Below are 12,083 nucleotides of genomic sequence, written 5' to 3'. Positions count from 1 at the left end.
TCTTTACATGCGGACAGGGAAGGAAGGGCACGGAGTGCAAAAGAACGCACCCGATGCCTATTTAAATAAATGACAGGTGTCACGGACACAGCTAATGTCCGTGCCAAATTTTGAGCGGACACTACCTGTCGGACACGGACGGTATAGTGTGAACGCCCTCTAAGACTAAGAGAACTGATGTAGGGAAATTTAACTGGAGGGCTGGAAATAACTGAATATTTCACTAGTCAAGTATGGTTTAGAGCTCAGTGTGCAAGCAAGGGAGAGAGTGGAAAAGGTAATTGTGCGAAGACATCTTCACTCCGTAATATACACAACTTAGTACTTATGAGGAGGTCAATGGAGGTATGCCTAATAAAACTTTTCATGGTGCTCATTTTCATTGTTCTCTTTTGAACAGAAACAAAAAAACATCTTTTTAAGTATTATTGTGTGAGATTACTTTAGTTTGTATGTAAAACCTGCACAATAAGTAGTCAGAAATATTTCTAATCTATATCTATATTTTTTTGTCTTACTTTTTGCAGTTTGTCCAGCTGCATGTAAGTACCATGGCTGTACTTCAGATGAGCAGTGTTGTCACAGTGAGTGCCTTGGGAACTGCTTGGAGCCAAACGATCCAACTAAATGTGTGGCATGTCGTAATTTCCTTCACGAGGGAAAATGTGTTGAGTCTTGCCCACCGGGCTCGTACAGTTTGCTGGGATGGCGTTGCATTAGCTTTGACGAATGCCGAATACTTCACAACAAATGTCAGAATTCCACAGACAACTTATGTCATCGTTATGTCATTCACAAGGGAGAATGCATACCGGAGTGCCCGTCGGGATTTACCACCAACTCCACCACGTAAGTGCCTATCTAACTGTTTTTTTTTAATTTTTTTTATTTTTTGTTTTGGATCACTTAAGGATTGGCACCTTTTCTGAGGTGGTGTGTATATACATTGTATTATGCGCAGTGCTGGGTCTGAGTCTGCAATTCAGGAGATGGATATCTATGAAGAGAGGTCATTGATTACCTATGAACCCACTAAACTGCCCCCAATTAGTAGGGTTGCAAACCTCTCCTTGCTTTTGAATCACTCATATATTGATTTTGATGTTTAATTTTTCACTTCCCCCCCCCCCCCCCCCTGCAGTCTGACCTGTGAACCATGTGAAGGTCTTTGTCCAAAGGTTTGTGTGGTGAAAGAAAAAGAGAAGATTATAGATTCTGTCACTGCTGCTCAAGATCTCAGAGGATGCACAGTAATCAGTGGAAGTTTAGCCATCAATATCCGGGGTGGCAGTGAGTATTCTGCATTCTGTTATTACTGGAATAAATATGGAAAACTGTTGCGGTCAGTTGCATGAGCCTTCCGAATAGGCTACTGTGTAGTCTGTAAATTTAAAGCAGCTTTAAATCACTGATGCCTGGTCACTTCTGTTCCAGTGCTTGCTCTGTTTTTTCTGGTCCCTCTCGACAGACCTGTGCCCACTGGCTGGCTGTAGGTCACTAAAAAGTACAGAGATCAGTGAGTGACTGTAAAGTGTTGGAACGGGATTGGCAGGGGATAAGCTAAAACTTAGTTCCATTTTCACATTTTGATCATTGCTTTTTTTCTTTTTTTTGGTTTTAATTGTGAAAAGTATTTTATGGAATTAGAAAATTAACTAAAGTGGCATGATTCAGAGTCTTTGACTAATACCACGTTCCTATTAGCAATAAAGGACTACAATATTTTACTGGAATCTGAATACTTTGCTGAGTGGAATACAACAAATAACACTTTGGCTGGATCAAGTTTGTGAATATTAATCCATACCTCGGGAAAGGAAACAATAGAGTCGACAGAGGAAAACAAATAAGCCTCATACCCAGGAGATCAGTGGTACATTGTTCTGAAAATGTCAGGTCCTGCTGATAGGGCTTTGTTTGACTTCACTTTTTCACGCTGCAATATGTCTTCAGCGAAACACCTGTTTGTTTCCATTTTTATTAATATACATATTTGCAGATGTGAGCTGTTATGTAAAGGAGAAATTTCCAATGCAGTGTAAACCACCTAATGTTGACTTTCTCGTCACAGATAATATTGCTGCTGAGCTAGAAGCAAACCTTGGTCTCATAGAAGAGATTACTGGATATCTTAAGATCAGGAGATCTTATGCTTTAGTGTCTTTGTCATTTTTCCGGAAGCTACGTTTAATTCGTGGGGATACCCTTGAAGCAAAGTGAGTATGCACTTCAAAGTCAATTGCTAAAGGCACTATGTCACTTATCCCCAATATCGTGATATACATAAATATGAATGGCTTTTATTAGAAGTAATTTTCATTGCATTGTCAATTATTCTATGTTTTTCTTTTTGTCACGTGCCAGAAATGGCACTTTGTATTCTCAGTGAAAAATATTTCACCACAATTTGGTGTTTCCATTGCAGTTATTTTGTTTTTCTCTTCCATAAGATGTACATGCTGTCCTCTCATATTTTGTCCCACTTAATCTGAGAATAAGGAAGGTCGGAGGGAATAAATATATAAATATTTGTTCTGATTTCCTTTTATTAAAGAGGTTTTCTGAGACCTATTAATTGATGACCTATCCTTAGGATAGGCCATTAATTAAAAATCATCAAGGATCTGCATCCAAGCCCCCCCCCCCCCGGCCTACTGACTGTTTGAAGAGGCTGCAACATTCAGCTGTGCTTGGCGTCGCAATTGAATGGGACTGTGCTGCTATTGGGCCCGATGACTGAGGAATGCTTTTTCCTGTTAGCCCGAATGGTGCTGCTAACAAACCTAAGGCTAATTGCATCCCATACCCAGTATAGAAGGTGCAGATTATCAACAGCACATTGATCTGTGTAAACAGGGAGTGAGGATGGCTAACTTCCCCATTCAGTTTGCATTGGTCTGTATGATACAGCGTCTGTGATCAGTCAACGTAATACAGCCCTTTCTCTCCTCTCCCAATTGAAATCACATGCACAATCAATTGTATATGCTTGTGCATGATGGAGGAGGAGTTGGCAGGAATAGTCGTCAGGTGAACAATAGCTGTTAAAAGTCGACACCTTGTCCACATGGCTTGCACCACCAAGTTCTGAAGGAATTACATGCCATTATTGACAGACCCTAATTTCTAATATTTAAGATACAGTAATTATGGAGTCTGTTCCACAGAATTGGCACTTAGTAAATGTAATGTCAGTGTTAATAAAGTATCCTGAAACTAAAGGCCTCTGGTGCCTATTGTAGGATGCAAGGAGTAGCAGTTGGTGGCAGGGGTGAAAGGTCATCTTTAAAGGGATATGGCCAGGAATTCTTTTTTTTATTTTTTAATGTAAGGCTTTCCCTTATGATAGGTGATAAATATTGGATTGTCTATCCTTAGGATAGGCACGTACTATACACTTAACTGAGCCAGAAGTAGTTGGCACTGTTCCCTGTATAGTGACCAGGCACCAGTACTGTAGTTCAGTTCCCTTTGGAACAAAGCCATCTGTGTCTGGCTCCCTGCAGTGTATATTACATCTGTTTGGAAGTGACCCCTAAGGACAGCTCATTAATAAATAAATGATAAAAAAAAAATATATATATAGCGAAACCCTTTAACTTTATTCAGTGCCAGGCAGCTGATGGAAAGGCAAATAAAATCAGGGTAGGGTGTAGATGCTTTTGATAAGGATTTACTTTTGCCTCAGATCACTAGTCAGACTCTCATATGGAATACCGTGCACAGTCTTAGGCAATTGTATGTGAGAAAGACATAGCGGAACTAGAGGTGCAGAGGAGGGTAACTCTAAGGCAAATGGGGGAATTAATATTGTTACAAACTTGTGGGGCATTGGCAAAAAGACAGCTTTTGGGAAGTCTTTGCTATAATTTGGCATAGAAACCAGTATTTACTATTTTTGCTAAATAATTATATTTTTATTTTCAGTGACTACGCTTTCTATGCTTTGGATAATTCCAACCTGCGACAACTGTGGGACTGGCAAAAGCATAATTTAACAATCACAAAAGGAAGGCTTTTTTTTCATTACAACCCACGTCTCTGCCTGAGAGAAATTCTCGACATGGTGAGAATAGTGGGAGCAGAAAATCGCCAGGACAAAAATGATGTTGCAACCAAGACTAATGGGGACCAGGCATCTTGTAAGTGTTTGCTTGAACAAAGAACTAAACTGACACGTGTACAAAAAATGTCATTGCCTTACATTGGCTGAGCCACTTGAGCCTCAGTAAAGGTTGAAGAAAAACTGCAAAATCAAAGTGAACCTTCAGACTTCCTAAAAAACAAAAAAAATAAAATCTTATGCACACAACTGTGCTATAGTGTTGATAAAGTGGTGCAGGTGTTGATAAAATGAATGCTATACAGTAGGAATTCTTTCAAAAACGGTGTTTTGAATGGTCATTTGTTTTATTTTGAGAAAAAAGTAAAAGAGAAATCTAAATCTCATAAATATTTTGTGTGATCACCATTTAGGGCCACAAAACCCAGAGTTAAAACAGATAATAAGAACACATTAACTCTGTATTTTCATTGCTCTTCTTTTTAACGGAGTATAAAAATTAAATTAGAAAAGCAGTGCTATTCTTCTGTATGGCAGCATTCCTGCAAAGATTATGCAGAGTCACCATTCACAAACTCTGGACAGCTGCATAACAATAGATGGATATTCTGAATACTAGACTGGGTATTTAATATCCTTGCTATACCACTGATACTATATGTATACGTACTAAATAGTATGAATGTAACACCACTGCCTTTGTCAACTACTTGGCTCATACACTTACTCTCCACTGATACCTCCACTATCATATTGGGCAATTTTAATATCCCTGTTAACTCAAACCACCCGTCTTCTTCCAAACTTCTATCACTCACTGCCTCCTTTGGTCTCTCATAATGATCCTCCTCCTCTGCCACTCACATGAGGACACACGTTGAAACTCATCTTCACCCACCTCTGTTCCCTGTCTCTCATTATGCTCTGACCACAACTTACTAACATTCTCATCCATCTTCTCTGTAACAAACCCATCTAATCTGGAAACTCATTTGCACACACTCTGACTCTCTCCTACCAGTTGGCATATCCTCACTCCAAGATACAGATGCTGACACTGTTTTCTGTAACACTAACTCTACTTCAGCCCTTGACACACACGCATCAGAGCTCAACCAATCAATAGATAACCCTGCAGTACAGCTCTGACCACAACCAAGAAAAAAAAAAAAAATCTGAATCGTGCTTCACAGGTTGCAGAACAGCTCTGGAAGAAAAGTCACTCCAAGGAAGAACTTCATCAGTTATAAAGCGGCAGTTCTCAGTTTCAAGAATCCACTTATTTATGCAAAATAGGTCACCACTTATATTTTCCCTATCCCAAAACCCCAAAGAGTAATTTAATACCTTCTACTCCCTTCTCCATTCTCTGGTTCTCCCTCCAACATCACTTACCTCAGCTGAAGACTGACTTTGAAGATAAATTTGACACTGTCCGAGAGATCCTCAAATTACATCCCCCACAACCGCTCTACCTAACTGTTAAGTGCTCTTCATCCTTAGCCACTATCACCTATAAAAAGCTCTCCACCCTAACTTCAAAAACCCAACTCTCTATCAAGCAGACCCAATCACACCTCATCCCCAACCTCACCTTAGTCTTTACTCCTTCTCTAACCCACCTTTTCAACCTCTCAGACGTACCTTCCCTTCTGCCTTTAAACTTGTTACTGTCACACCCATCTGTGTGACAAACCACCCTTCAACCCATCCTCCTCAGCTATCACCCAATCTCACTGCTCCTGTATGCCTCAAAACTCTTTCAACAACATGCTCACTTTGAACTATCCTCCTGTCTCTCTTCCAACTTTCTCTTGGACAGACTACAGTCAGGCTTATGACTCCATCTGACCACAGAAACTTCCCTAACCAAAGTCACAACAACTTACTAACTGCATAAACCAAATGGCACTACTCTGTTCGCCTCTTCCTTTACCTTTCCTCCACCTTCGACACAGTCGACCACTCCCTCTTGTTATAAACACGCTCATTCCTTGACATCACTGAATTGGCCCTCTCCTGGATCTACTTTATACCACACCAAGTACGCATTTAGCATCTCCCACTCACACATCACCTTCTCACTTTTCTGTAGCTGTCCCCCGAGGATCTGTCCTATTCTCCAATTTTCCAGTTCTCTCAATACCACTGCTATTCCAACAACAATATAGTATCTTCCCCGAACCACCCATTACTGCTTTTTTTTTGTACAGAGTTCCAGAATGTCTACCAGCCATAGACTCCTGCCTCTCCTTCTGCTTTTTCAAACTTAACATGAAGAAAACAGAGTTTTCTTCGCCCCACCTCACTCTGCCCCATCCATCAAAGTTAAAGAGGACCTTCATGTCCTCAGGCACATGTGGTTTTATACACCGCTAAAAAGCAGACAGTGCTCTGAATTCTGAATTCAGCGCACTGTTGGCTTTCCTCTTATGTGCCCCAGGGCTGGAGATATCAGTGCCATTATAATGGCATCAATCGCTGCCCACTGTCAGAGGGGGCGTTTCTTACCACCCAGCGATGACAATAAGCTGTGAATAACGCCCCCTTCCCCAGTACTAGTCTATGGATGAGTACAGTCAGGGGGTTTCCTCACATCTCAGCGTCATCACTGGGTGGTAAGGAACGCTGCGTCTTACAGTACAGAGCTATGGACGGGGGAAGGTAGTGTTCTCAACAGTTAAGGTATACTGTCAGAGGGCAGAGATTGGTGCCATTTTAATGCCACCGATATCTCCAGTCTTGGGGCACATAATGGGAAAGCTGCACTGTATTCAGCACACTGTTTCTAGCGGTATATAAAACCGCATGTGCCTGAGGACATGAAAGGTTCTCTTTAATAGTTCCACACTTACCCCAATCCAGCAGGTCCGTTGCCTTGGGATAATCTTTGACTCTGACTTATTCTTCAAGCCACACATCCAAGCCCTCAACACCTCAAACCATAATCTCCCACCAATACTACTGTAACTCCCTTCTCCACAGCCTTCCAGCAAATGCTCTCACCCCCTTCCAGTCCACCGTAAAGATAGCCACTCGCTTAATCCTCCTCTGCCAATCCCTTCACTGGCTATCTATCGCCCAGTGAATAGAATTTAAAATGTTAACTCTGACATACAAAGACATGCACAACCTGTTCTCTCCATACCTATCTGATCTTATTTAATGCTACCTACCAACTAAGAACTTTTGATCCTCTCAACACCTCCTACTCCACCTCCAAGACTTCATATGCATCCCCTGCACACTGTGGAACTCACTAACACAACACACAAGCTTCATGAAGACCTTGAATACTTTTGAAGACCTTTTCAGAGAGGCCTACAACCTCCAATAGCACTGCTATCCACATTTTACATTTTTATCATTGAGGGGCCATCAATTTTAGATTGGCGGGGGACTGATTATCAGGATCTCTGCAGATCAGCAGTTTCTCAGAGCATGAAGCTTCCAGCATTGTTTACATGCCGGGTGTTGCTCTGCTTACTTACAGTATTCTTGATAAAGGTGGTTTATAGGTACTATAAACGTCTTTGTATTTGTTTGGGTTTTTTTCTGTCTTTACTCAGGGTTTAGTGTCCCTTTAATGACACTGGCTGTATATTTGGGGTTGTTTGTCCTGCTGTAGAATAAATTTGAGGTCAAATTGGATGCCCCTTTTGTGGTACAAACTGCAAATTTGCAGAAGCACCAAGGTATGGCAATGTTGAGCACTGTAGACGTAGTGGTTGGCTAAGATAAGAGACTCCTCATGATTACTTCCTTCTCAAATTGGAAGAGGTCCAGCATTTCCATCAGCTCACAACTGGTAGAAACTGGTTGGATTCATTTACACCCATCACCGTTCAAGGGAAGTCTCGCCAGAAGTGGTCTTGACCTGAAGAAATGTGGCCGGATAGCCATAAATTTTTATACCACAGTTGCTATGGTAACTGGCCCAAAGGCAGTTCAAAATTAGGTTAGAACTCTTTGCCATCAACACTGAGGTATTTAAAATTGACCAATTCTGTAGTAGCAGCTCACAGAGGGAACGTGTTTCCCTGAGCTCATTATTATGCATATAGATAATGATAGATTCTGGGACCAGTACAAATAAATTGCGGCAGGTGCTCTGGACTGATGCATCAAAGTTGGAAAGGGCTGGAGAGTAATACAGTGAGTGTCTCCCGGGAACCACGGTGGAGGTTCCTTGTAAGTTTGTGGCTGCATTTCAGTAAATGGTGTTGGGGAATTGGTCAGGATTAATGGTCATAGACACTGAGCTCAAACATGCAGCCAATGTTATTAAGAATTGGAGCCCTGGAATAGATGATATGGTTCACACAGAACCCTGATCTCCGCATCATCAAGTCTGTCTGGAATAACTTGAAATAACAGAAGGATTTGAGCAGGACTACATCCACAGAAGGCATGTGGTTTGTTTTCCAAGATGTTTGGAACGACTTCCCAGCTAAGTTCCTTAAAAATTTGTGCACAATTGTATCTAGAAGAATTGATGGGGTTTTGATGAGTTTAAAGTGGCCACACCATATATTGCTTTGATTTAGATTTTTTTTTTCTTTTCACTTAAGTTTATTTTTGTCATTTATCAAAATTAAGTCTAATTCTATTTTTGAAAGCATTTTTACTTTGTAGTATTTTCTTCCACACATCCCTAAAACTTTTAGACAGTACTAAATTTATGATGACTTACCAAAGTGTATAAATTGCTGGTAATGGTATGTTGTACAGAATCCAATGACAAAAACTACATAACTAAACGCACAGCAGTAACACACATGAAATTTTCTGCTGTCTTTCTTCACAATTGCTTGCATCTGGAGACCACTGTACAACTGCCACTAAGGATGTGCTGGGTTCACTGACTGCATGAATAACACAGAAGTGGCAGGGTTGTGCAAGATGGAAAGAAAAGGGAGGGGGAGTATAAAATGCAGTGGACATGGTACATCACTAAAGGTGCCCTTCACCTTCAATGTCTTCGGAGCACTCTAGTGCATGTGCATCCTTGGTTCTCATCTATTCAGTCCATTTGGTACCTAAAACTATCCAAATGTGATAGTTTTGTTGGCCAAAATGACAGATTTCTGCGAACAGTTAACTACAAAAATCCTGCAAATAGCAATTTGTACTTGCAAAGTTTTCTCTTCCAAAAATGGATCAGCCATGTTGGGATTTTTTTTTTCTGGCAGTCAGGTGAAAATAAGAGGATTTGGCAAGCAAACTGCTTCTTTTTATCCATTCTGAGCTGATGCCATGATGGCCAGTCTCAAATTGTAGACACTTGTGTGTAATACATCAAAGATAGCCGGAGACTAATATGGTTTGTTTCATATCATCTTTTAATACAGGAAAGTCAGCATTTGGGATGAGGGTTTAGTATCTGTTGTACTGTTAGTAGTTTCTCACAGGTCTAACAATCTTCTTACAGGTGAGACGGACGTTCTGCGCTTCAATTCTATAAAGTCAAGCTTTGATAAAGTGTTGATTAGATGGGACCCATACTGGCCACCTGACTACAGAGATTTGTTGGGCTTTATGTTTCATTACAAGGAAGCGTAAGTATTAACTAGTTGCTCTTGGGCTTTCTGCCTTACATAAATGTTTGTAAGATTACTTGCAGCCGCCAGCACTTCTCTGTAGCTTGTAGATCCAGAATAATCTTTATCCATCCACACACAAATTGTTTTAAATAAAAATGAACAAAGAAGATTATAATGCATGTATTAAAGAGGTTTTCCCATTAAGGGATTTAATCTTTGTGACTGGAGATAAATGTCTGAACACTGTGGGTCCAACTATCACGGAGATCACCCAGCAATCACGAGAATTAAGGTGCCCCATGCAAATTGAGTAGACATGCGCATGCTCAACAAATAGTCCGTTCAGCTCTATGGGATTACTGGAGATGGCCGTCTTACTAATCCAGTAGAAGTCAATGGATTGCTGGCTAAAGATGCGCACCATCAGTCTATTTCCTAGGCACTTGGGGATGCTTGCGAGCCTCTGTGTTCTTGATTGCTGGAGGTCACAGCAGGCAAACTCTCAATGATCAGACACTTTCCCCCCACTCTGCCTTTAGGAATGTAACTACAAGAAATTGTAATATGCTTGTTCTTTACTACCACATTGCTTGAAGCATCAATCTAGTCAGGAGTTCCAAAATGAGCAAGTCAATGTCTAGGGACAATTTCCCCTCTATTTACTTTCCACAGATCTCCGCTATTGTGCAGCTGTGATCTGTGACTACATTAACGTTACTCTGCCTACTCTTAGTCAGGGTAGTCTGAGCAGTGGCATTCCGTTGTGGAATTGCAGAGGTAGGGTCCCTATCTATCCAATATTTACACAAGATTCTTGCACACTCGGATTGGTGAATTATAGAAGTATTCTTTTATTTGAATTGCAGCAAAGTACCAACGTCAGACACAGCTGCATGTACAGAGGGTCTGAGGCACAGTAGGAGAGAGTGCAGCTATGTCGCTGTAGGATGGCCGCACACTCTCCTACTGCCCCTTAGACCTGCTACATGTAGAAGAATACTTCACCAATCTGAGTGTGAGAGATATTGATTGTAAATTAAATCTGAGTGATGTCCTGTCATATACTGTTCCAAATGTAGCTTTTGTTGCATTATGTCCTGTGACCGCCGGTGTTTTTCCTTATTGATAAGTGACATGCCAATCAGTTTTGCTGTTACTATGCCGTCCATAATGAGATATAGCTGTAGTCACAGAACTTTTCTGCAGGAAATCTGCTTGTGGGATAATTTTATTCTAAAGGATCATGAAGATTTTATTTTATTTTATTTGCTTCCTTGTTTTATTGGCTTTGTCTGCTACTATTGGCTAATTGCCTTTTGTATTCCATGCAGTAGAAGTGTGCATTCACCTATGCTTTTCAGCAGAAGGAGAAAAAGAATTTATAGCCATGTAAAAACTTTATCTGGATTAGTGTTCTATATGTATTGCGGTATTTGTGACGTAGTTAATAGCACTAGAATATCCTGTCCTGTATACTGTGTTAGAAACTGACACCTTAAATGTTTACATCTCTGCTCCTCTTTTTTCTATCTTCAAGACCCTATCAGAATGTTACAGAGTTTGATGGTCAGGATGCATGTGGCTCCAATAGTTGGACAGTGGTGGATGTGGATCCTCCAGGGCGTACTACAGATGGCAAAACGCCTAGCCCTCCAGGACATCTTTTACGTAACTTGAAGCCCTGGACACAATATGCGGTATTTGTCAAGACTCTAGTGTCTTCATCAGATGAGAGAGGAAGAACATATGGTGCAAAGAGTGCCATTATCTATATAAGAACAAATGAAACCAGTAAGTATTTGCCTAAAAGGCATAGATTTTTTAATTTGTCTCGGAGGTGTTTAAAGTGCATCCATTGTCTGGTTTTCTCTGGGTTTACGCATATAATGTCTTTTGTTTATTTTCAGCACCCTCAGTCCCACTTGACCCATTTTCAATATCCAACACATCATCTCAGATTATACTGAAATGGAAACCACCATCTGAGCCCAATGGGAATGTCACTCACTACTTGGTGTATTGGCAGGAACAACCTGAGGATAGTGAACTGCTTGAGCTAGATTACTGTATAAAGGGTAAGTAGTGGAATGTCTTTTTGTATTAAAACTGAAAAACTGATTTATTTTTAACAGTCTGATCTCATTTAACTGTGGCATTGTTATTTTGTGGCTGTTCTTTTACTTGTACATATTTTTTCTCAGGAATAAAGGTGCCCTCCAGGGGATGGTCTCCTCCTCAAGAATCAGAAGATGTTCCTAAATCCAATGGAACAGACAATGAGGCTTCAAATGAAGCTTGCTGTTCCTGCCCCAAAAGTGAAGCTCAGATTATGAATGAGCATATTGACCTGGCGTTCCGGAAAACCTTTGAGAATTACTTGCACAATGTGGTCTTCATTCCAAGGTAAATTTGAAAACAAGAACACAGACACAACAACTGTGCAAAATATCATGCCATTTTCTGACGTGTTATGTAGC

General features: G+C 40.7%; 1 protein-coding gene across 2 annotated transcripts in view; it reads left to right on the top strand.

The window, feature by feature from the left end:
- INSR (insulin receptor) overlaps window positions 1-12,083 on the top strand; it is a 79,704-nt gene that overhangs the window by 50,547 nt on the left and 17,074 nt on the right. For both annotated transcript variants that reach the window (XM_075281054.1, XM_075281063.1), the window contains exons 3-10: window positions 528-849; window positions 1,142-1,290; window positions 2,072-2,216; window positions 3,928-4,142; window positions 9,495-9,621; window positions 11,144-11,397; window positions 11,514-11,681; window positions 11,808-12,009. In XM_075281054.1, the coding sequence (XP_075137155.1) occupies window positions 528-849; window positions 1,142-1,290; window positions 2,072-2,216; window positions 3,928-4,142; window positions 9,495-9,621; window positions 11,144-11,397; window positions 11,514-11,681; window positions 11,808-12,009 (1,582 nt within the window). The remainder of the gene's footprint in view (window positions 1-527; window positions 850-1,141; window positions 1,291-2,071; window positions 2,217-3,927; window positions 4,143-9,494; window positions 9,622-11,143; window positions 11,398-11,513; window positions 11,682-11,807; window positions 12,010-12,083) is intronic.

The sequence above is a fragment of the Leptodactylus fuscus genome, chromosome 1 (assembly GCF_031893055.1).
Source record: "Leptodactylus fuscus isolate aLepFus1 chromosome 1, aLepFus1.hap2, whole genome shotgun sequence".
Lineage (NCBI taxonomy): Eukaryota > Metazoa > Chordata > Amphibia > Anura > Leptodactylidae > Leptodactylus > Leptodactylus fuscus.
Note: the sequence above shows the minus strand (reverse complement) of the source record. Positions and strands in the feature narration are given on the sequence as shown.